This window comes from Felis catus, chromosome A2, assembly GCF_018350175.1.
Source record: "Felis catus isolate Fca126 chromosome A2, F.catus_Fca126_mat1.0, whole genome shotgun sequence".
Taxonomy (NCBI): domain Eukaryota; kingdom Metazoa; phylum Chordata; class Mammalia; order Carnivora; family Felidae; genus Felis; species Felis catus.
In genome coordinates this window covers 37061110-37086599 of record NC_058369.1, presented here as the reverse complement: position 1 = coordinate 37086599, position 25490 = coordinate 37061110, and the positions used below count along the sequence as shown (strand labels likewise).

At 43.8% G+C, this 25490-nt stretch overlaps 1 protein-coding gene across 6 annotated transcripts in view; it reads right to left on the bottom strand.

The window, feature by feature from the left end:
* The window catches only part of MITF (melanocyte inducing transcription factor), a 226002-nt gene extending 200799 nt beyond the window's left edge, over positions 1 to 25203 (bottom strand). For 2 of the 6 annotated variants that reach the window (XM_045051853.1, XM_045051854.1), the window contains exon 1: positions 24909 to 25201. In XM_045051853.1, coding sequence (XP_044907788.1) covers positions 24909 to 25012 — 104 coding nt within the window. In that variant the 5' untranslated portion in view covers positions 25013 to 25201. Of the gene's footprint in view, positions 1 to 3897; positions 4103 to 24908 lie in introns of those variants that run through there. The other 4 variants (XM_045051855.1, XM_045051856.1, XM_045051859.1 and 1 more) reach the window with 3 other exon arrangements.
* Between the last annotated feature and the right edge of the window lie 287 nt (positions 25204 to 25490).

Here is a 25490-nt window from a genome sequence, read left to right as displayed (position 1 = left end):
CCCTGAGGGGAGGGACCATTATGTTTTCCAGGTATGTGGTACAGAATAAGAATCCAACTATGTTTTATGAATAAATGAATGAGCACTCACTTTTGTCACTAATAAGCAGTGTGCACACAGTCTTACTTTTGCCTTCATGCCCTTAAAATCTGTGCCCACAGTTTGCATCCTCTCACAATCCCAATCGCTCTAAGGGCTGAACAGTGTGTATGTGCATCATCATTTTCACAGAGACTGTTAGGCTGGAACTATCCTAACTGGCCTCCATGACACCAGATCTGGCCATCCTCCAAACCTTTCTTCATTTGGCAGCCAGAGCGCTACTCCTCTGCTTCCATCCAACCATGCTCTCTGATGCTCTAGTCATGCTCAAAAGCTTACACTGCCCCAAAGGCACCATACTGGACTATACATCTGCATCTCCCATCTACCTGGAAAGCCCTCTTCTCATCTGGTTGGCAGTCAAATTTTGATAATGAAGTCAAACTTCATTTCTCCTGTAAGACTTTACTCTTCCCTCCTCCCCTCTCAGGAAGTGATCCCTGTATCCCCAAAGATACAATTACGAACCCAGGATAATACTCATGTCGCTGTAAGTTGTAAAACAGAGCCCATGCCTTATGGGCTGGCCATCTTACCACTAGCATAAAGTCTAGCATGTAGTAGGTGTTCAACAATCGTTTCCTAGATGGCTAAGTGAGGTTTAGAGAGTAAAAGTGAAAACCTTTGTTAATTTGATCAATTCTAGATATCTTACTCCACTGGAGACATAGGGTCTCTACCCATTCATTAAGTCTATCTTTATCTGCTAAATCTCCCAAAAAAAATTACTGAAAGGAGAGACAATGTTGTATGCTATTGTTATTGCATTGTTTGAGCGAACACATGCTAACCAAGAAACTTCATAGAATATTCCCTATCTGTAAGTGGGCTTGAGGTATCAAAAAGAAAATGACCCCAAATCAAGGGACCTCAGAGAGAAGGTACTTCCGAGATAACAAGTACGTTTCCCCTCTAGTATCCATGATGAGTTGTGAAAGCCTCGCGCACTGAATTCAGAAGGGCCTAAGGCTCCTCCCAGGTTCATCGGACAGAGCAAGGCGATCATCTACCATGGTGTAGCTGGGGGAAGGGGCCGCAGAGGAACACACAGCCACCCTGATCCAGTCCTTATCCGTCACTATACATAAGAGGAGACAGAGTTCCCATAAGTGGTTAGCTCAGGGTCACAGGATCAGTTAGTGGCACAACTGACCCTGAATCCAGGCCTCCCAAAACATTCATTCATTAAGCATGTATTCAGTAACTATTAGCTACTGCATGGTGCCATCTGTTGGGATAAAATGAACAAAAACATTCACAGTCATCAACCTAGTGAACTGTACCATACATTTGGCGCCTCATCCATAGATCCTCTTACTACCTCATGATATGTTTCCAATTCCCACCTCCCCTCGACTATTAAACTCCCATTTTCTTAGATGTAGTCATCTAAATAGATATAAAAACTCTTTTTAAAAAAATAATTCATTCCCAACAATTAAATCAATTCATAACTATTCTATCCTTCCTGACCTTTATTCTCTTTATCCAAGCTTTCTGAAACTCATATTTAACCAAAAGCTCTGTGGTGATATTTGAAATATTTTGCAGATAGCTATACCATTCTCATCTCAATTCAAAGAATTTAACATCACAATGTGGGAAGCAAGTGTTGGCTAAGAACATACAGATCTTACAGTGCACGTTTTCCAGAGGCTGAACACTCATAACTTATACTCAGGAACTCAAACCTGTGCTTAATAGTTCTTATAGTAAGGAAATTCTATATTTATTCCTAATCCAAACCTCACCACTAAAAGTTCAACTAGATTCACTCAATCCTCAAAGGCGACAGAAAAGTACACGTCATCATTTTCCATCCTCCATCAAATAGTATGGAACGTGTGATTTGTGTCCTATAATTCTTCTATTTAATCTCATTTTCTTTTTTAAAAATTAGAAAAAATTAATTAGTAGGAAAAATTCACCAGAAAGAGACTCCTCTGAAACCTTAAATAATTTAATCAAAAATTTTTTTTTCAAAGAAAGTGACCCAAAATGGAAATATTTAAGTACCTAGAATTTTCACTACAGAGTTTCCATTTTGACTCTGAAGTAAACATAATTTTTCAAATTCATGTTGTTTTGCAAAATCCCAAGTTACCAACTAGCACTTATTTCCATGAAGTAAAAAGACACATTCTGGTCTTATTCTAAACAGGACACCAGAAAACAAAACTAATACTGTGAACAAACAAATCTTAGCTAAAACTCATTGAAATAATCCAAATGGTTTCCATTCCAGGGAAAATAGTAAGTCAGCAGTTTGCATACGGCTGCCTTTTCCAAATACACAAAATAAGCAAAAACACCACCAGAGGAAAGTGCAAATGCTGAACCCTTTCTATTTCTGTTTCCACGGGACTGCAATTCGATCAATACCACAGCCATGCAGTGCTCAGCCACCATTTATACACACTTCCAGGTGGCCTCTGATATTCTGCCCTGAAGTCCAGAGAATTCCCAGGACAAGGTTTAGGGAGCCATCACTCACACCACAAACCGGGAACCAGAAAGCCTGGGTTCCGGGCTCCAACTCCTAGAACAAGGGCTAGAAGGTCAGAAAAATAAATGTTTGAGAGTGTCGAGCAAACAGAACTCTCGCAAAGAACATAGAAGATTCGAAACAAGAAAACAATGGGGAAAGAAGTCGGCGTTCCTTGAGAAACAAAAGGCTGTGGAAAAACATAACAAATGAATCACAACTCTCCACCTAATACCAGTAACTGTCTGGAGCTGGCAAAAGACTGTTGAGTAAAAATATTCTATATAAGGAAACTTACTTAAGGGAAGTATTCAAAACCCTTCACCCGGGATAGAAGACAACCGAGCATGCAAGGTCATGAGTGGGGAGAGTCTGTCGGGGTTATTAAAGGGCATATGCAAGTAGCATCCGTAACTCGAGATGATTTTTGAAAAACAAGATTTAACAGAAAAAAAGGAAAATGAAAATTGCTGTTCTGACTTGAGGACAGAGAACTTACTTCCAAATCCCCATCCTCCGACAGGACTTGAAAGGACAATAATTAGTCAAGAAGGGAGCAAAATGAGGAAGTGGTATTCTTTTACAATTTCTGTTAATCCCCACCAGCTGTAATTTAAGAAATTCGGTGACATCAGCATTTATATATAATCCAGCAAGAACGACAGAACTACAACTGCAGAATCATATGAGAGGGGAAAAGAAACTTGGGGGCGACTGGAAAACACATTTGAAAATGTGGAAAATTAATTCACTTTGCAGTGAATCACTTCAACAGCTTCAAACACCAACACTGCCAAAAATAACAAAAAAAAAAAAAAAGTGGAAAAGGAAGCTTAGGCACTCCAAACCTAATCCAATGATCCAGTGGAACGTCTGAAAAAAAGGTTCACTCAAACAAGCGAACTGAACATTTCTAAAAACAAACAGCAAGCGATCTAGCCATTGATGAACGATAAGAAGCCAAGACTCGATATTCTATTAAGTGCGCCACTCTCTTTTTTAAAAATCTGCTATAAAACAACCTGTGAACTGAGTTACCTTCGTTAGCACTTGCATTACCTTCTTGAAGGCAGGCAGGGGGTCAATTCCACGCTCTCCTTTTCCCAGGTAGAGAAAATAGCTCTTGGGGAAACCACCATAGTATTTTCAAGGTGTCCCATCTGAGTTCACAGGCAGACCAGGAGTAGGTCTGAATTCCCAACATAAACGCCAAGCATTAGCTTTTACTGAGGTCAGAGTCAAAGGGAGAAGAAAACCACCCCGAACTTGACCTACGAAACAACCTACAGAAGAGAGGTGAAAACACTCACCAGGGCCTCCGCGGCCCTTTGGCTGAACATTGAGTCCGCTGAACCGTCTCAGAAAGGAGATTACTACAAAGAAGATGTGATTGCAACTGCTCTGCCACACGCTTACATGCACCTTCTCTCAACACTAGTAAGGCTAAATTAGAGATAGAGTGATAATTAATAGGATCCTTGGCAGCAGGAGCCAGCTTCTTTAGTAAACCAGTAATTGCTGCCTACTTAAAATGACAGGGGATTGAGCCAGGAAGGAGGGAGGTGCTAAATGATGGGAATCATAAAAGGTAAAACAGACTTTACATCAACAGGTTCCTTGGCTCCCCTTCAACACTACCTTCTTAACTATAGATTCAGTTAATAAGCATAGCAATTACATTCAAAATCCTACACGGGAGGACCAGAGATCAATAGTCCTTCCAAAAATATCGCCACAAATGCAAGGAAACCTCGTGAAAATAGATCTCCCCTCCACGCACTCCACACACTCTCCAACCACAAAAATGGCCTCACTGCCTAACACGATCACGAAAATAATTATCCATTGGTAAAAGGTATCATACTAGGAAAAAATTGTTTCCTGCGTTTTTGTTTTTTTGTTGTTGTTTTTTTTTTTTAATTTGGACATCGTTTGATAACATCCAGTCTTGTTGAGAAGTTTTTATTAGCAGCCATAGACAGAGTTTAGGCCTTCTAATCCGATATTAATTTCCTTGTTTATAGCCTCTCTAGGAAAGAAAAGGTATTTAGCTCAGAAGTTATCTACTGGAATGACTGAAGACTGCCGGCAAGGTAAAGGAGAGTTAGCGCACAGTGTCACTGGTTTAAACCTCCCCAAGGAACAAGAGAGCACATCAACCTGTTAAATGGATTGTCACTCATCTAGGCAATATGCCATCAGAGAAGACCAGTACCTACTATACACATCCCAGCAAGAAGCAAACCAGGGCACCTCTAACATCTCTAGATGCCCAGAGACCTGGAGAGATGAGGACTCAATCTTCTGCCTCAGGGAGATGTTTACAGAGATAAACCAGGACAGCAGGTACATAGTTTCACAATGACTAATGCTGACCAAAACTCTCCATAAAATCAACTCCACGGGTAAAGAAACACCTTCTTTGCTCAGGAAGGCCCTGGCTCTCAGATGGTGCTGCAAGGGATGCCCTGATGGCTTTCTAAAAAAAAAGAAGACATCATTACAAAGCTAAGGGCTTTCCAGCAAGAGGCCTCCCAGGAGTACCTATGGTAACTATCTCATGGTCATCTCCAACATTTCTTGGGGTAGTTAATTAAAGATGCATGTGAGGAAGTAAATCGAGAGCAAAAGCATTGGAAAATCTGATGGCCTGCCTTCTTCTCAGTATGTAAGAGAATCAAGTGCTTTTTTCCTCTTGTTGATCTTTCTCCTCTCCCACTAATATGGAGTAAGAACGTTTTTATGTTCATTCTGTGAATCTCTAGCCCATCACTGATGGAACCCACTAAATATATAGCTCACCAGTAAAGTCACCAACTAGTATTTTTAAAACTCCTTCCTCTCTATTAGATCATTTTATCTTTTTATTGAAAATATTTAACTCAATACTTTGCAATGACTAATGCTCTTAACACCCACATGTCAAGGCAGAAGTTATGTTCATTACACAACATTATGATGTTTCAAGACCTTTGGCATTCAAAGATAAACAGTCCAGAATGGAATAAACTAGCTACAACTTTATGAAGACACACAGGAAAAGCAATTAACCAGTCAAGTTGAGGAGGGAGGGAGAGATAAGGAGAGAAAGAGAAGTGAAAAACATCAAGATGTTAGAAGCTCTATGTTCAGTGGCAGGCCTTAAGGACGGGTATGTAGACAAGACTTCTTGATGTCATCAGCAAGGAAAATCTGAAGATCTGGAATGAGGAATGAGGAACACCTACAACTTCCATACCATATCCTTGTGAATAATTAAGCGTCCACCATCCCGCCTTTTGCTACCTTTCTTGGAGTCCTCACAGCCTCACACCTTTCTTTCTTTAGAAACAGCTTTGAAAACAAAGGACTATCTTTAATAGATAGACCTATTTATCTTGGATACAGACGTCCAACCACACCCAGAGTCTGTCTTTGCTTCATCAGAAACCTAGTCCTCTTGCTATTCCAAAATCAACACGACTTGTCACCCCAGATCACTTCCTACCCTGCCTCCCTCTCTGCACCCCAATATATGCAGTAACACTGCAGTATGGCAGTTAGAGAGGGTGAGCTTTGAAGTCAAACAGTCCTCAGTTTAAGTCTTGCTTCCACCCTTATTTGAATGGCTTCAGGCAAGTGACTGAAATGAAGACGGCCAAGCTTAGTTTGTTCATCTATAAAATGGGATCCTACCTACCTCATATTAGAATTAAATTATAGGAGGCATTTCAAATGTTTCACACAGTGCCTGGTAGATAGGAGGTGTCTTAATATGTTTTTAATTCAACTAGATCTGAATTATTCATTCCTTCTCTTTTAGCATCTTGACTTTTCTAACACAGGAAAAATCTGGGGAAAAAAATGTACACAGGTACCTTCCTGGTCCCAGGACTTAGTTAGACACACACATGCACACATGTGCACACGCATACAAACTAAACAAGCTATTATTTTTATACTACACATAAGTACAGTAGGAAGATGCACAAGGTGGGTGACATATGAAAGGTAAAACTTTAATCCCAGCGAGTTTGTTTCCTCAAAGCATAAGAGATTAAAGAACCACTACAAGACACACACTGTAGTAAGGGCTTCAAAAATGGTAGGTGCTGGTGTTACTATCATTGGTGTTTGGGTTTCTTTGCTGTTGTTAAATTTGGTGATCTGTCTCCTAGGCAACCTGAAACTACTGGACCCACTGAAAACAATTCTTTTCTTCTCTCCTTTCTTAAAAGAATTTTAAGCACTCCCAACAAGTGCTCAGGTAATGTTTGTAACAATAACCATGCTGATCCTTATAATATGCTAATCTGCAATAGGAGAAGTCAAAATCATCACCATCGTCTTCTAGGCCATGAGTAAGATGAGCCCAGTTTCTTCATAAACTGCCTACACCAGAATTTCTATGTCATCAACAGTGGCCCCTGTAATATCTCTGGGCTCTTTTTCCAGGTCCTCACTCTCACACTCCACTTCCTAAAGAATGGTAGAAATATATCAAAATGAAAAGTAACATATCTGAACAATCCCACTCAACTTTAAAAATTTGGAAGTAATGGGCCATTTTTATTGGCAAATAAACATAAAAATTGAAGATGTGGTGCTTAGAAAAGCTTCATTAATGAGGTTTCATGTAGAACCTGCAACAAGGTTGGAGGAAAACAGTGTTTGAAAATGTTTTCCCAAATGGGTGTGTTTTAAGTTCTTCAGAGAAAGAACTGCTAGAGAAAGATTCAAGAAAACAATTTTTAATACAGTCAACCCTCATTGTGCATGGATTCGCTATTTGCAAATTCACCTACTTGCTTAAAGACCAGCACTGAAGTGTTATCTAGTGTTACTCTACATAAGAAGGCTGTGATGTGGCTTACCCAGAAAATACATGTGTTGGATAAGGTTCAATAAAGTGTGAATTACAGCGGTGTTCACCTTGAGTTCAATATTAATGAATCAATAATATAGGTTAAATAAAGTGTCTTTAAGCAGAAACACACATAAAACAACATTATGGATCAATCAGGTGACAAAAATGTAACCAGAGGCTCCTAGGAACCCAACTGTGCCCTTCCTCTAGGAGCAATGGCTCAGTGCTCCCTAAATGAATGGCTTTGTAAAACCTAACTGTCACAGATAACAAGGACAGACTGTATATTTATTTCATCTCTGAGCACCCATAGTAGCAACAACACTCATGGCCACTACTAGCCTAATCAGGTGTTTACATACACCGGGTGTGTTACACATTACCTTCTATCATCTTCACAGCTCTGCTAAGAAGGAATACGACCACTCCCATATTTTAAGGGAGAAAAATAAGCCTCAGAAAAACTTAAGGGCCCACAGCTAATAAGAAAAAAAGTCAAAATAACTTCTTGCACATTTTCCTTAAAGAGCTCAACCGACTTTCCAAGAGCTACTGACCCCTTCTTGCACACCAGAAACACCTCATCATTTTGGTCACTTTTATTCAGCAATTATTTCTTGAGCTCTTGCTATCCTGGATTCTGGAGATGTTCAGTGAACAAATTCCCCATTGTCACTGGGCCTCTTTCAAGTGAGAATTGACAGACAATAAAGTACCTACTTGTAGGCAGAAGATGCTTGATTTCTTAAAATACTCATTATCTGGGGCGCCTGGGTGGCTCAGTCGGTTAAGCGTCCGGCTTCAGCTCAGGTCATAATCTCATGGTTCGTGGGTTAGAGCCCTGTGTCGGGCCCTGTGCTGACAGCTCAGAGGCTGGATCCTTCTTCTGATTCTGTGTGTGTCTCTCTCCCTCTGCCCCTCCCCTGCTCGCGCTCTGTCTCTCTCTCTCAAAAACAAAAACATTTTTAAAAAATAAAATAAAATGAAATACTCATTATCTTTTAAATAAGAGCTTCAAGTGAAGTGACAGCTGAAGGCTCTCTTCAGCGAATATCTGTTTAAAATACATTTCTTTCAGAGGGTAACTGATGTGACCACCAAGTGGGCTCTTTTCCCGCTCCCAGAAAGAGTACACCCCTAGCCCTTGATGGCTTGATCTGGGTTGCATACCATCCCTCAGTGGCCACTCATTTGCCAAAGACGACAAAGGTATATGCTCAACATTATCCCCTGACTCCACAGTGGGCTCAACAAATACTTACTGAATATCATTTTACCTCAGAGGGCAAGGAACATTGGCCCAAAGATCCTGCCAATCATTCCCAAACCATGACTCTGAGAAAGTAAGAGTAAAGTGTCAGATCTCTTAACATCCACCTATTTAGATGCCCAAGAATTAAATCGACTCTGAAAACTTCCAAAACTGCCTTGTCCATGGCCAATGGTTGGCTCTTCCCCTAGTTATGGGTGTGCTAACTCTCAACTCTACCCTACGCACCTGATTCATCCTGCCCTCCCACAAAAATGCAGAGCTCAGAAGCCCTCAGACTGTGCACATCTGACAATCCTCAGACTTCATTCTCCCCTGTGTTTGTTACTTCTCACAGCACACTGGCTCTACTCAAAAGCATCTCCCTCTATGGACTTTTGCTTCCGTGTGTGCATGTGGCTGTGTGTGTGTGTGTGTGTGCGCGCGCGTTTCAATCACAGGGAAAGAGGAAAACTGTCATTTTCGCTGTTTCTTTATAAGACTCAGGACGGGAATTGTTTAGCCAAGAGTGAAGTTTTGATTAGTCATGGTAATACCAGAGAAAAGATGCAAACACTCTGAAAAACACTGCCTTGAGAATCCAGTATGTACCAGTATGAATGTGTGCATGGATTCTTCCAAAACATGTCTCCCATTAATTGGTAATCAAATTAGTTCCATTCCTCTGCACACAACAGCTGATAGCTGGGGGAAGTGGTCTGGCAGATTCCTGGGAGAAACATGAGTGCTAGTACAGGTCTGAAGACTTGCTGCATATATCCCCAATATCTGTAAATTGACTATATGGCTGGGGGTTTTAAGCTATGGAGAATCCAATAATTTATTTACTTAACAGTGACAACACAATGGTAGAGTCAAAGCCCTTGCCCAGATTAACCACTTCTTTGATTCGTATGTAAACCCCTAAATTCTAATGGCAATGACCAGCAATAGCACATGGGAGCTTGGCAAGCCGAGACAGACATAATGGTGGCACGGCAGGAATGGTAGGGCAATCGGGCACCGACAGAGAGCCGGCATCTACTGCCCCTTTCCTATAGAGAGTCCTCGTTACCTCACTGAATCTTCACAGAGATCTGATGAGGCAGGTGACCTCATTATCCATGTAACACATCAAAGCCGTAACAATGAAGGCAACCACTTATGTTTGCAGTATCAGGTGAATGTTTTTCCTGAGACAGATGGTCACTATTGGGGCTAACCCCCCTTTCTGCTTTCTGGTGACCAGTTTGGCCCTAGGTTTGAGGGGGAAACTTTCTGAGGCTCAAGAAAAGCAAGCTATCTTGTGGTGATCGTTCCACAACGTATACACACAGCAAAAAATCAAGCTGCACACCTTAAATATATATAATTCTTATTTGTCAACTATACCTTAATAAAGGGGAAAAAAACTAAAAGACAGTTAAGCTATCATACTGATGTGGGTACAACATTTAAGTTTTATCACAGGATCTGTTTAACCAGATGGAAACCCACTTGGTTCAATGAAGTGGCTCATACAAATGAGAGGGACTTTAGCAATCAAGTTTTCCAAAAGTTCAGAATGAAGGGTAAAAAGCAAGCATCAATTAAACAGTGTCTCTAAAAATAAATAAATAAATAAATAAATAAATAAATAAATAAATAAAACTTAGGGTCTAGTCTCAAAAATAGCTATACATGGCAACAAGGAGGGAAAAATCTTAAAACAATAAAAGATAACAAAGATTTTGAGGTTCAAGAACACAGGGCATTGTGGCTTACATTGGATAAAGACAACTAGATAGAGGCTGCCAAATTAAATGTGAAAAGATGAAGCAGGCACTCACTAGAGGCAAAGATGAAACATGACAGTTAGGAATGACAGATACCCGTGTCTCAAGCTCAATACAGACCAGCTGCTATACTGTTCAATGTTGTGACACCTCAATTAGTGCATCTTATTATTTATTCTTCCACCTAGCTACAGTCTGTAATTATGATGAAAGGAAACATGTTGATAAAGGCAAAGATTGTTCTGGCCACAAAAGTAACGCCTTACCTATAAACAGAAGGCACCATCTTTGAAAAACGCCCTGCTAGGCGCCCCACGCTTCACCACTACTTGATCTGCATCAACTCTCAAAGATCCTGATGCTGATTGTCCAGTTTACGAATCATTTAGGGCTCCCCCTTCGCTTCTTTGGACCCTCTTCTTTTCCTGCCTACTAAAATGTCATTGCAAGTCAAAACCTTTATTGACGCATGGATGCAAAGGGAACCAAAATGTGGGAACCAGGTATTAAGCAGCAAGAGCCAGGCTTTGGGCCCAGCACTGTACCCACCTATTTCTTTTTAATTCACACAATTACCCTATAGCCTAGATCATATTATCATCCATGAGCCCCATTTAGCCCTCTATTGAAACAGAAGCTACAAGCAAAACTTGCCCAACTATAAAAAAGCTAATAGATCATCATATTGGAATTTAAGTTAAAAATCTGTCTTATTCTGGAAGTTAAACCCAGAACTTCAGACTTTTTAGATGGGTTGGGCTTTTAACCAGTTCACAAAAAGAGGTGAGGGTCTTTTCTCTGGAGAAGATCAGCATGTAGGAAAGAAAAGGAAGAAAAGAAAAGAAAAGAAAAGAAAAGAAAAGAAAAGAAAAGAAAAGAAGAGAAAAAAGAGAAAAAAAGAGAAGAGAAGAGAAGAGAAGAGAAGAGAAGAGAAGAGAAAAGAAAAGAAAAGAAAAGAAAAGAAAAGAAAAGAAAAGAAAAGAAAAAAGAAAAGAAAAAGGAAGGAAGGAAGGAAGGAAGGAAGGAAGGAAGGAAGGAAGGAAGGAAGGAAAAGAAAAATGCTTGGGTCTAAATACATAAGGGTAGGTTGAGTTTCCTGCTAAAGTAAGGAGTCTGGAAATTTTCTATAGGCTCTATTTGTCTGACAACCTTGGCCTTGCCCTTCCCTGTTACGGTCTATACCTCTCCATCAGAGAAGTGAACAGCCAGGTGAGATTCAGAACAAGGGGAACAACTCTACGAAGTCACAACACCCCCACTGTGACAAGACAGAGGCTGGCAGGTCCCAGCCATTCTGTCCCTCTGTTTTGGAAGCTCCTACGCTCTGCAAACTGTCTGGAATTCATTAAGATGGGAAAACAGGCTGAAAGCCGTATTTCAAATTTTATTCAGCAGAAGTTTTGTGAAAAACAATTTGGTCATGTGGGCATGCTCAAAATCATCATCACCCTGTTTCTCAACCATATCTTTTCAGTCAAGTGACTGCAGCACGATTCAAGCTTCACACTCTGAGTCTAGATTACAACCCTCTTTTGAGATGTGGGCCAGGGCTCCTGATGGCAGTAAAGCTGGGTTAACTTCAAGTCACCCAAAGATCACATTTAGAAAACCAAGAATCCTACCTGTTTTCACTAATGTAGACCTGAAAGCTAACTTCCTAGAAGGCAAAGTTTTTGGTTTTTGGTTTTTAATCAGTGAGGAATTACTGTCAAGGATCACCTCTAGCCTGATCATAACAAGCAGCACCTCATTTTTTTACACAATGTATTCTAACCCAGGAAGTATTTCATTCCAAAACAGAAAGAGGGGAATAACTCAATATGGAGACAAAGGATTTATGGTGAAAGCACTGGGGTAGTGTTTCTCAAACATGAGGAAGTATCACCAACTGTGGTGGACTTGCTCAGACAAGTGGGTCCCACCACTGATTTCTGATTCAACAGGTCTGCAGTGGAATCTGAGAATTTGCATTCCTAACAAGCCTGAGGGTCACATTTTGAAAACTGCTGCACTCAGGTGGTAGTGGTGGTGGATGTCTTGCTTTGTGGGGAGGTGGGGTGGTGATTTTGCTCAATAAATGTGGAATAGGAAGCAGTGCGGAAAGGTGGGATTCAGCCAGTGCATAAGCTGGAGGTGGCAGAAGATCCAAACTAAATACATTTACTTAGAAAAGGAATTTATTGGTTAAATACCCAATTAATTGGAGAAGACTCCAAGGAGAGGCCTAACTTCACTCCTACCAGGATCATGGCAATGATAGCTAGCCATCCACCAAAATTGTATGCTCCTTTCTAGCACAGAGGTGTCGCTGTCCAGCTGGGGTCTGTTTTTCCCAGCTCCCACCCCTGTAACCAGAAAAAGACGTGAGTCTGGTCCTTGCCAATAGAATTTGAGCAAAAGCGATGCTTGTCATTTGTGGACCTTAGTTATGCCTTCTCTTCTTTTCCTTTCTACCACCAGACATAAAAGACTCCAGGGCCCTAGGCAACGGGAAAACCAGAAGATGGAAGGAGACTGAGTAGTTGGTTTGCCATGTGGAGGAAAGCTGCCTGTCAAGCTGCCCACTTGAGTGGGGGAGGGGGCAGAGGGAAAGACAGAATCTTTTTTTTTCAACGTTTTATTTATTTTTGAGAGAGAGAGAGCAGGTGCATGAGCAGGGGAAGGGGAGAGAGAGAGAGAGAGGGAGACACAGAATCCAAAGCGGACTCCAGACTCCAGCATCGGCACAGAACCTGATGCGGGGCCTGAACCCATGAACTGTGAGATCATGACCTGAGCCAAAGTCTGACATTTAACGGACTGAGCCACCCAGGTGCCCCAAGAGAGAGAGAGAGACTCTTTTTTTTTTTTTTAATTTTTTTTTCAACGTTTATTTATTTTTGGGACAGAGAGAGACAGAGCATGAACAGGCGAGGGGCAGAGAGAGAAGAAGACACAGAATCGGAAACAGGCTCCAGGCTCTGAGCCATCAGCCCAGAGCCCGATGCGGGGCTCGAACTCACGGACCGCGAGATCGTGACCTGGCTGAAGTCGTACGCTTAACCGACTGCGCCACCCAGGCGCCCCGAGAGAGAGAGACTCTTAAGCAAGCTCTACACCCAGTGCAGAGCCCAATGTGGGGCTTGATCCCATGACCCTCGGATCATGACCTGAGCCAAAATCAAGAGCCAGATGCTCCACCAACTGATCCACCCAGGTGTCACAAAGTTAACCTAATTTAAAAACTTGTTTTTTCTCTGTCTACAAGGTATGGTTTCATTCTAAACCTTGACATCTTCCCAAATTCAAGATCAATGAAAATAAAGGGAGAATCTCTTTCTGTTAGCACCCTAGCAAAACCCTGGGATTCATTTTCACTAGTCAACATGTACCTCCCCGAAACCAGTCTCCCTGAAAAAGAAACGTGGCCGGGCCTGTGGCAAATCCTCCACTCTCGGAGCCAGAAAACTGAAGTATGGGCTGAGCACGTGGGAAGGGATTGTTGCAAGAATTTGGAAAGGAGACTAAGGGCAGGCAGAAGAAGTGTCCCCTAGGGGAAGCACGTAAAGAAAGGGAAGTTGGCTGCCAGTGAGAAGTGATTAGAAAGATGTCATGTATATGAACCCAAGTGTGAGAAAGAGGGGTCCACTGGACCAGCAGAAATGACTGACTCCAGTCAGTACCACTGACTCCAAAAACAAACCCCAATTAATTGTCCTTGCCATTCAGCCTCCCACTGTTAAATCGTGCCTGTCGGTGATTATGAGGCTATGACCAAGCAAGAGCCATCAAACCTTCTTGTTCGTTTCTGAATCAACAAAGATTTAAAGCTTCCATACATAATCAGTGTCATTAAAGCTGCGTTCCATTATCCCATCATTTAGCACATACACACACAGCATTTACTTAGATAAAACATTATTAGTGTTTATCTACCCAAAGATGAGTGGACAAATGACTTTGCTAAATGATGCAAGGTATGGTTCCAAAAAGTCTGCACACACCAATCGTCCAATACACAAGCCAGTGCCAATCTCTCAAGTGACTCTCCAGGCATGCTTCCTTGCAGCAAATGGACAAACTATTATTTGGAATGTCACCAGGAATCGCACTAGTTGCTTATATTTTTAGAGGCTGTTTTACTAAGCTACCGCAAGCTCTTCCTTCAAAAATAAATAAAGGGAATTTTCAAGAACGCCTGGCTGGTGTCATCCTCTTCTCTTGAAAGTAAATGACCCTACCTGGCCAATACTATTTTCATGTTTATTCATAGCTATTCTCTGCCAAAAACATTATAAATTAGTTGCAAAGGGTTCTACTGGCCAAGGTGCCAATGTTCTAAATTTAGATGGGGCTGTTATGCAGGCTCAGTAATACAATAAAGCAAAGCTAACCCTGAAATAGTACCTTTCCATCTTTTATTGAAAAACTTCAAATGCTGAAAAATAAAGCAAAACTGTACCCAGTTCTTTTGATGGAGAAGGGATTGTTACAATATCTGTGTGTCTGTTCACAGACTCAATTTTAGAGTACTACCTCCAGCTGCTTGGGACAGATGCATGCAAGACGAACAGCACGGCCATATCTCATTGAGGTCCTCTGGTAGGCTCTGTGAGGACTGTGCTAGGTTCCAAGTTAATCAGGAAAATCATCTTTCCTTTTCTTTCCACCAACGTTCAAATCTCCAGTTAGAAAAATAAAAGGTATGTTCTGAAAAACATACTTCTTGAAACCAGTTAGTACCTAGGAACATTTTATAATAAAGGTACTGAAGTCAACATAGCAGTCCTATCTGTCAGCCCATAATTTCATATATAATGTCAGCCATCAGGATAAATGAATCCTCCCTGCTTCAAACCTTCTTCTCACTGACGCAAGTTAAGCCTCCTAGAGAGAAAACGTGTTCTACAAAAACAAGTTACCCATGCCCAACAGCGGCGACCACCACTTTTCCCATTCTGCCCTTGATCACATAGGAAAACAGACAAATGCATGTGAATGATTCAGCAAGTTATCCCACCATGGGGAAGGGGTGGGGGTGGAGAGGGTGAAGGCTACACATGCCTTCCTGAAGTTGCTCAACAACCCACAATTTTCTTATAGAAGAACAGGATTCTACCAGTTACTCCACAGACTTGTAAGTCGTTGCATTTGGATTTAAAATATTTGTTCTCACATGACCCAGGAGTTTTCCTTTTAAAAGTCACCACTCCATGGGTACTTGAATCAAAGAACGCAGCTACTGGAATTCAAAAGCTTTGAAGATTTTCATTTTAAGTTGCTGAATTAAAAACACACGCTATTGCCTGTAGATGTCAATACTGACCAAAGCTGCGAGGTGCTGTGTGGGAGGAGAGGCTTCTTGCACCTCAGTGTGGACAGGAAGCATGATCTAGGGGTCGAAACATAGGACTGCTAGTCAGGAATTCCAGAAGAGTTGGTTGTGGTACGCGTGTGTATTTTCTTAAATGAATCTTAAGCTCTGCGTTTTTCTCCAAGAGCCCTTGGACTTGTCCTATATACCAAATATTACTTCAAAACCCAGCCAGAAACTATTCCTATGTGAAAGCATGGTCAAACATGAATAATCTCAATGTGACAACAGTGAGAAGAGCAAGGGGACGACTCAAGTAAGACGATCCCGGAGGAAAAAAAAGGATAATAAAAAGAACAAGACCCATCTCCACTTTCAGTCTGAGGGTAGGTTTATAAAGACAACCATAAATCTCTGACTCACTCAACATTAGGAAAACACTTAAAACCAAGTTATAAACAGTTGCAGGGAAGATTAACGTCTGTATTTTTCTCCACTATTCAATTTATGACCTTAAACCCGTCGAATGCATCTCCCTGAGCACCTATAAGGTAAAGGCTAATGTTAGATGCTTTACAAGCGATACTTTTTATCTTCACAGCAGCCTTATAAGGTAGTTATTGCCCCATTTTACAAAAGAAGGAACTGAGATTCAAAGAAGTTGGGCAACTGGTCCAAAGTCATACAGCTGGGGAGGGGAAGCACCAAGATTTGCACACTTATTTCAGGCATTCAAGCCTTGCCTCAAAATCACCTCCTCCATGAGGTGATTCCTGATATCAGACCCATTCTAAAAAGCCCCTGTGTTTCCTAATCACACTATATCAATTACTCCCTCTTCAGCAACAAAAATTATATTGTGCATTTATTTGGCACATCATTAATTGTGTTCGCATCTCCAACATGGATGCACCATGGTAGTGGGAACCTTGCCTATCTGGTTCTACCTTTGATCCCCTCTGGCCAGCACAGAGCCTGACACACCAGAGGCGCTTAATAAATAACTGCTGTGAGAAGAGAGAGAAAGGAGGGAGGGAAGGGAGAAAGGAAAAAAAACACAAATAAATCCAGGTCCTTCTGACCCAAAGCTCTACTGCCCCTGCTAAAAGTGACCGAGGGATGTTTTCGATGCACCTTGGGGAGGATACCAGGGCCCTCATGATTCTGAGGTACCATTTACTTACTTCCCTACGGGTTTTTCTCTCACCTTTACTCCACTCCTCCCCCTGGCTCAACTTCCAACTCAGGTGGAAAACAGCCAATGGGTTACCATCTGCAACACACTCTGGGCAGTGCCCAGGGCTTGAGAACCCTGGGAATTTAGGCACTTGAAGACAAAAACCTCACGGTTCTGAATCTCAAGACAGATGTCTCGTGTGGACACCACAAAGGCGTACTCTATTCTCTGTGGCATGCATAGAGGGCCACAGGAGGCAATGATGTAGCAAAGAATTAAGGGAGCCACATTTAAGGAGCAACCTAGAGAAACGAGGAGCCCGGGCCTCTCCCCAAATCCTGAGGAACAGAGAGCGCAGGCAGGGGGGAAGGAACTGGAAAAGAGACCCAGACCTGCTTACACGGCTCCCTGCCCTCAGCCTCCATCTGCCTCCATCAAGACTCAGACTGCATGACTCCCTCTTGCCCTACCTCGAGTACACAATGTTCACTTGCCTCACAAAAACCTCCGTATAAACTGCAAACTTGACTTTACAATATCAAAAGCCTGTAGTAACAGCATTTAATATCTTTGACCCACCTTCTTGATTATTTTCTCCAAATTATGTGTATTTGGAGGGCAGTCAAACATATTTTTACAATTTACTTTGATGAGATGGACATAACAGCAAAGTACATTTTATACTTAAAACACGCAAACACACACACACACACACACACACACACACAAAACAAGTGAAATTCTTGCTTATTGTCCTTGAAAAATGACAAAAAAAAATAGCCGAGTGGGTTTTTTTTTCCCCATTATTTATCCTAATACTGCCAGTTCTGAAACAAAGCAGTTGGAGGGAGAAATTTAGTAACTTTGATTTGTCCCAAGATACATTTTTTTACACTGAGGTCCTATTCCTGACAGTAAGCACATGTGACCTGTTCTAAAAAAAGGATATTTTCCACTTCTTGCACAACTGGAGCAGATATAAACATCAGCCTGTGCAAACTGCACCGCAGAACTCAAAGGGAATTAAACACACACACACACACACACACACACACACACACACACACACACGCTTAAATAAATTCTATAAATAGGACTCAGGAAAGGGAAATCTCCAATAACACACAGAACCAACACTTAGAATCCACTTTAATCAAATTTTCCATCTAATCATACCACAAAACTAATTTGCATAAGAAGAGTTGAACATCTGCCAGCATGAGGCACCTCGATCTTGCCTCTTTTGCTTCGGAGATTGCCTCTTAGTTATTGTTACGAGGAAGGAAAAAATTACCGTGGTAAAGTAGAAAAGAAGGAGTTTTATTACTGATGTGTGCTAGGCACTCTGTAAAGCACTTTTACAGATTCTATTTCCAGTTCAAAACTTCTACCAATAGGGGTGCCTCAGTCAGTTAAGCATCCGACTTTGGCTCAGGTCCTGATCTCATGGTTCGTGAGTTCAAGACCTCTTCGGGCTCTGCACTGACAGCTCAGGGCCTGGAGACTGCTTCGGGTTCTGTGTCTCCCTCTCTCTCTGCCCCTCCTCTGCTCACACCTCTCAAGAATAAATAAACATTAAATTTTTTTTTTAAAAATTAAAACTTCTACCAATAGTATGTTGGCCCCATTTTACAGGTAAGGAAATTGAGGCTCCTCGAAGCTAAGTGTCTCAAGCACACACGTCACAGTTAAGTGACAGAGCCATGGGCACAGCACTTCAGGACGGCCCCCTCTGAACCTGTTCACGCGCATCCGGTCTCTGCCAGCACCAGGAGCTCCCAGACCGTGAGGAAGGTCTGAGAGTCTGCTTAAACATTTAAAAGGCAACCAAAACCCCCAGAAGTCTATTTTAGGATATGTCCTCCAGGGTGTCTAACATCTTATTTAATGTTATAGAGAAATATGCTTGAGTATTGCTTGAACTTCCAGGCCAAACTCATAGAGCCCTGCTCGTTCACATAACTGGCCTCCTATTTCCCGTCCTCTAGGAAATGGCCACTGTTGATGCTCACCTTCCCACGAGGTCACACTCTGTCTTGCATGGTTAGCTGGATCCATGTGTTCTTTCCTTCACCCACTGAGACTTTTTTTTTAAGTTAAGTTTATTTATTTGGAGAGAGAGAACAAGCCAGGGAAGGGCAGAGAGAGAGGGAGACAGAGGATCCGACGCAGGCCTGGTGCTGACAGCAGTGAGCCGGATGCAGGGCTCAAACTCATGAACTGTGAGATCATCACCTGAGCTGAAGCCAGACGCGTAACGGATGGAGCCCCCCAGGTGCTCCACCCACTGAGAGTTCTGGAGAAGATGCAGAATGATGTTCCTCTCCATTTCTGCTGTCGTGCACAGTGCCTTTTACACGGCGGTACAGGCTAGTGGACAAGAGCCTGGGGCTAGAACCAGATGGCCTCAGGTTAAACCTGGGCCCATCTACTTGTTATGCCTCGGTTTCTTCCTCTGGAAAATAAAAATAATAAAAGCACAGACACCCAGGGTGGATGTGAAAACTAACTGAATTAACACAAGTAAAATATTCAGACTCGGTCCTGGCAGGTAGTGAGCACTGCATTAAGAATTACCAGTTTTAAAAATATAATTAAGATCATTAATGTTGTTATTTATCATTATCATCTCTCGCAGGTGTGCAAATATTAAGTCCACACACATAAAAACACGTAGAATAGGCACTGACACGTGATGCATGCTCAATAGATGTTAGCTACGTTTACTGGTATTAATTTACACAAGCAATTTGCACAGGGCTCAACAGACACATGTTGAATATGAAGTTTTCTGTAGGTACTGATGCCACAATTGCTTTTTTTTTTTTAACCGGCATAAATTTTTATGGGTTGGATCAAAAATATAAAAAAAAAAAAAAAAAAATCTAAACATTAGGTGGCAGTAGTATTCATTAAGAGATCGGTTGTTGTTCACGAACAACCCTGGCCTTAAGGTAGAAAGCCAAGGACAACCACATGCAAATGCTTCATGGAATGTCAGGACTCACTGTTAAGTAATAAAGAAATAACACCAAGAACACCACTTGCTAACATTTTACTGAACCCTTGCTATGGGCCGGGCACCAGGCTAATACTCTTCCACAGTCAACATGACAGCGAATGTTCTTCAGACCCTTAGGACGCAGACCGCCATTTGCCAGATGAGGAAACTAAAGTTAGTTAGACCCAGCCTGCCTAAGGTCTCAGCTAGCTGGGGACAGTGATGCTAGAATAATGCTGGCAATTCCCTGCAGACTGGACTGGCAGAAAAATCAAGAAAACTCTCAGAAACCAGTAAAAGATTGACAGCTGTGTTTTGCCAAGAATGGATTATCATTTCATAAAAGAAAGGGTAGTTTTACTACGAAGACAGGAGAGAAACTCTCAGAATAAATCCAAGAAATGGCAGTGGCCTTATCCCGAAACACGTGTACGTGCACGTGTGACACAACAGTTGTTGTCTTTCTCATTCACCACAAACCTGTGAAAACTTCACACATGTCTCCAGGAATCAGCTTTCGGAAACCACCGCTGTATCCTGTCCTGCCATAATAAACCCAAGACTTGCCCTCATTCCCATTTCTGATTTGCAGGAAGTTAAACAACAGTTATCTGAAACATAACTAAAATTCTGACAGAAGAAACTGGAACTAGATTAGGCCGAGTCTGAAGTCTGTCCAGGAAAAGGGCATTAGCAAGTACAAAGCCACAGAATTGTGCACCCAGTCAATCGAATAAGAGGACCATAAACCTGACAGAGGCTAACATGTTTTAAAATGCTGTTTTCAGGGGCGCCTGGGTGGCTCAGTCAGTTAAGCGTCCGACTTCAGCTCAGGTCACGATCTCGTGGTCCGTGAGTTCGAGCCCCGCGTCGGGCTCTGGGCTGATGGCTCGGAGCCTGGAGCCTGCTTCCGATTCTGTGTCTCCCTCTCTCTCTGCCCCTCCCCCGTTCATGCTCTGTCTCTCTCTGTCTCAAAAATAAATAAACTTAAAAAAAATTTTTTTTAAATAAAAGAAAATGCTGTTTTCAGGTCCCAAAGACCTAGAGAGAGTGCCTACACTGATAGGAGCTCATTTAACAGCTCCACATTTGTTTCCCTGATGTGACTGCATCAGCGTGTGAATTCTGGGTTCACCCTTGAAATTCGGCACATTTCCCCTGCCGCCCACCATTCAGAGCTCATTCCCAGGAGAACACACAGAGGCTTCAAAAATCTTGCTGGGGGAACCACACTGCAAACAATTCTTCATTAGAACCTTTCCTCGTCGTGTGTCTTCCTCCACTGCAGATTTGCCAGTGACTATGACCAAAAGGAGGGTCACGTGATCTAATTCCAGCAGCCTCACACTCCTAAAGGCCAGGAGGTCTCGGTTAGGAATGAAAACGTGTCTTTCCTCATGAAACACCTGCACATCCGAGCTCAGCCCAAATGAAGAATATATAATCTCCACTTTGGAGAGACCCTGATGGATACCTACTTTAAAAGGCCGCCAGGTTGAAGGCAAAATCAGAACCAAGCACCCGTCCTGGGTGGACTCCTAAGGGAGAAAGCAACACCTGTTCAAACAACAAATCATTCCCGTGCCAGGCAATGTTCAAGGCCAATTGTTCTAAGCAGGCGTGACTGTACCCTTCAGGGACATTTGGCAGTGTCTAGAGACGTTTCTGGATGTCACAATTGGGAGTAGGGCGCTAGTGGCCTCTAGTAGACGGAGGCCAGGGGTGCTGGTCAACATCCTGCAATGGCCGGGACGGTGCCCACAACAAAGGGTAATCCAGCATGAAATGTCAATTGCACTGAGGTTGAGAAACTCTGCTCTAGACTCTAGGGACACAACAGTAAACAAGGAACAGACAGAAATCTCTGCTCCCTTGAAGCTGGCAGTCTAGCGTGGAGGAACCTATTATAAACATAGTAGAAATGAGAGTCGGTTATAATAGAAGTACAATGGAAAAAATAGTACAGGGCAAGGAAGATGAGAGTCTGGAGGGATAGTGACTCTACCTAGTGAGGTCAAGGTAGGCCTGCTAGGAATATTAAAAGACCTGAAGTTGGTGAGGTGGTGAGCCCTGTGGCTCTCTGGGCAAAGGATGGTCCAGGCAGAGGCGCCAGCCAAATACAACATACAAAGGCCTTACGGTGGAGGAGCCCGGAGTGTTCCGGGACAGCAAGGAAGCTGACAGGGAACTTGACCATACAGGCTGCCTTTTGCCATTTAAAGGATCTCGAGTGTTACTGAAACTAGGAGCCACTGGAGAGTTTTAAGCAGAGAACGACATGATGTGGCACGTTTTAAGCCACAGTTTCTCAGGCTCAGTGGTGACAGTTTAGGGCCAGATAATTCTCTGTTGCTACCTTGTCCATTACAGAAAGTTTAGCAGCATCTCAGGACTCTATGTACTAAAGACCAGTACCAACACCCTTCCATTCTGACAACCAAAAATCTCTCCAGACATTGTCAAATGACCCCTGGGGAGGGCAGCGATATCTATCCTGCCTGAGAACCAATTTTAACAGGAACATTGTGGCTGTCACATAGAAAATCCACCGGAAGGGGTAACAGTAGAAAGCAAGAGGCTACCGCAATAACCCTGGCACGGGCTGGTGAGGACTTGGACCAAAGTGGTAGCAGGGGACCTGCCGAGAGGTGGGCAGATTCTGAACATATTTTCAACTCCAAGAAACGATCTAGGGAATATAACTGAGAGACGAAATGGCTACAGCAGTCTTGACCTTTCAAATTCTACTTTTTCCAACCAAGACTTACAAGAAGGGAGATACCCTGGCAAAGACTTCAGACAAAAAGCCATGAGGAGGCCCCCAACAACATGTAGCCCTTTTAAAGTCACACAACAGATGCCGATGACAATAAGTTAGACAACTGTGGAAAACAGTATAGGGAAATTTTGCCAACCCCATATATTTATTCACAGATTTTATTTAACTGGTTTATTTCAAAGAGCATGTGTCTGCTCCACAGACAAGTTTTACAACAACTTTTTTAATTTAGCATTCCTCTCCATACCGGTTCTGTCCCGCACCTGTTTCTAGCTTCAACGTGTGAAGCCATTGCTTCCCACGTAGCCACATTTTTCCTTACACATGCTAGCTAGCTACCGAGGACGCTCACCCTTGCAAGTAATTTTTTGCCGACTCTGAAAAAGAACAGGCCCAAATCCTTCAACATGAGTTTCATGGCACTCATTTGGGTTTTTCCAGATGGTATTTTCCTCACTCTCTCAAACTCATTTAATGTTATGTATCAGCTCCCATCAAAAATGTTCCAAACAGTCCGGTTAATTCATTTCTTTCAGGACTACAGACACACACTCAAACACTCACTCCCTCATTCTGGCCATGTAAGCATTTGCTTATAGAAGCAAAAGCAGAGACTGCTCAGTAAAACACTGGTCCCTTCAGCCGAATGCACATAAAGCCCCAATGAGCATAACCAACAATACCCTTCACACAATATTACTCAAAACCCCCACCCCCAACACACACAATCTCCTCTCACACACAAAACAGCCATTATGAAGAGAAACCATCAACTAAAGGCTGCTTGTAGGCATCTAACTGCATTTCCTTCCAATCACTGTGAAGCGACTGCAAAGAGGCTGCTTCAGCAACCCCGGGAAGTGGATACGCCGCTCCCAGGTTTTCTTCCCCAACTTGGACTCAGAGTCCTGACGCAGCCCCGAAGGAAACAAACCAGGCTCTGCCTGCGGCTAGAGCAAACAGGAGCCCCGTGCACCCCAGAAGCAAAGACTGGACTATGTACTACTTCACCCCCCGGCCAGTTGTCCTTCTCTTCATTCACCCTGATTACTGAACCCTCCTCCCCCTCTGCCAGCCAGGTCCATTCACCCTGACTTTACCCACGTGAGGGGCAGGCAGGAAGGTTTGAGGTGGGTGTGCAGAAGCATTGCTTAACCCTCAAACTATAGCTTCACCTTATTTCAGAACTGAGAGGGGTGGACATAAACCCTTCTCTGCTATCACAACCTCCAATGACCATGTCCCTCTTCGTAAACACGGGAAATGTCTGGAGCGGCCCCCGGACAGAGAAAGAAAGATACCCAACCCGTTCCGACAGAACGGAGTGGGAACGGAGGTAGCATAAGAAATGGGCACTAGAGGTGGTGGGGCGCCAGACCAGCGGGTGTCTTCACTTCTCTCCAAAAAGTTTTTGAACTCCCCTGCAAATTAAACGCGTGTCGCTGCCAAGCAGGGGCCCTGCCAAGCAGGTCTGTCCCAATACCCTCCAGTTACGAGGCTTTTTTTTTTTTTTCCCTCCAGGGAAGGCCTGGATTTGAATGGGACTCTAGTGCCCGGGGAGTTGTTTCATCTGAACGAGGTGACACGCCCACCCGCTGCCCCCGACCCGCCCGCGCCGCCGTGCCCGGGTGGGCAAGGTGAGAGGCGGGGCTCCGGGAAACATCACCTGGAGGCGGCCAGGGGCGGACTTTCCCAGAGGAGCCCGACTCCGAGGAGGCGACACAAACGAATTAATTGCTTCCATCAACGCCGCGTTTCAATCCACCCCAAGCACTCCCTCTCCGAGTACTCAGCCCGCCGGGATCTTCAGAAAAGAGGTTCACCAGAAACTCTTTTTTTCTCCTTCCCACCGGGACAGCGTCCGGTTCCCGCGCTCCTCCTCCCCCACCTGCTCGCCCGGTCGCTCCCCTGCCCCCACCCGGTCTCAGCGGCCAGTATGCCGTGCCCAGGGACCCCTCACCTGGGCCGGCGGTGGTAGGCTGCCTGCAACGCCCCCGCAGCGCACTTGAACTGAGCCCCCGGAGGCGCACAGCCCGGGCGGACGCGGCCCCCCAACTGCGGGGGCAGTTCGCCCTCTGCCCCCGGGCAAGGACACGGGGTCCTTGTCCCAGAGCCCGGACGACCGGCTTTCCTCGCCCCACTGTGTGGGGCACGGGGCCCCCAGCCGCGCTCCGCGCCTCCCTCCAGCTGTCACCACTCACCTGCTCTTCAGAGGTTGACTTTTGAGTTCGTAATAGGTTTTGGGCTCTTCGTGAAACTCCTCCCCGACTTCGAAATCCGGCACGATCCCCGATTCCGACTGCATGGCTCCCGCTTCCCGTCCTTCCACTGCTCAAAAGTGAGAACAGAGCCTGGGGCGGAGGGAAGGTGGCGGGGCCTGGGTCCCCCGAGCGGTGTGCCCCCGCGCAGTGCCCAGCTCAGCCCGCTTGCCCGCGCGCGGCCACCCGCCCCCGCGCGGCGAGTTTACACTCGCACCCGGGAGGGAGGGGCGGGCGGCCGCGCGCAGCCTGGGATCTGTAGTTCGGTCCGGACGGGGCGTTCCCGGCTTTCCAGGGGAGCCGCTCCCGTGAAAACTACAACTCCCAGAAGGCCAGGCGGGGGCAGAGGCAACGTGGTGGACACCGCTATTGCAACTCCTGTTTGGATTCATTGTCAATGTCAGCAGCTCCTCTCCCTCCTCTCTCCTCTCTTGCTTCAAGGATACGGACGTGGCTATTTAATATTAATAAGAATGGCCTCAGCCTTGCTCTCCCACCGTCAGCCCTACTCCCTGTGCAGATATT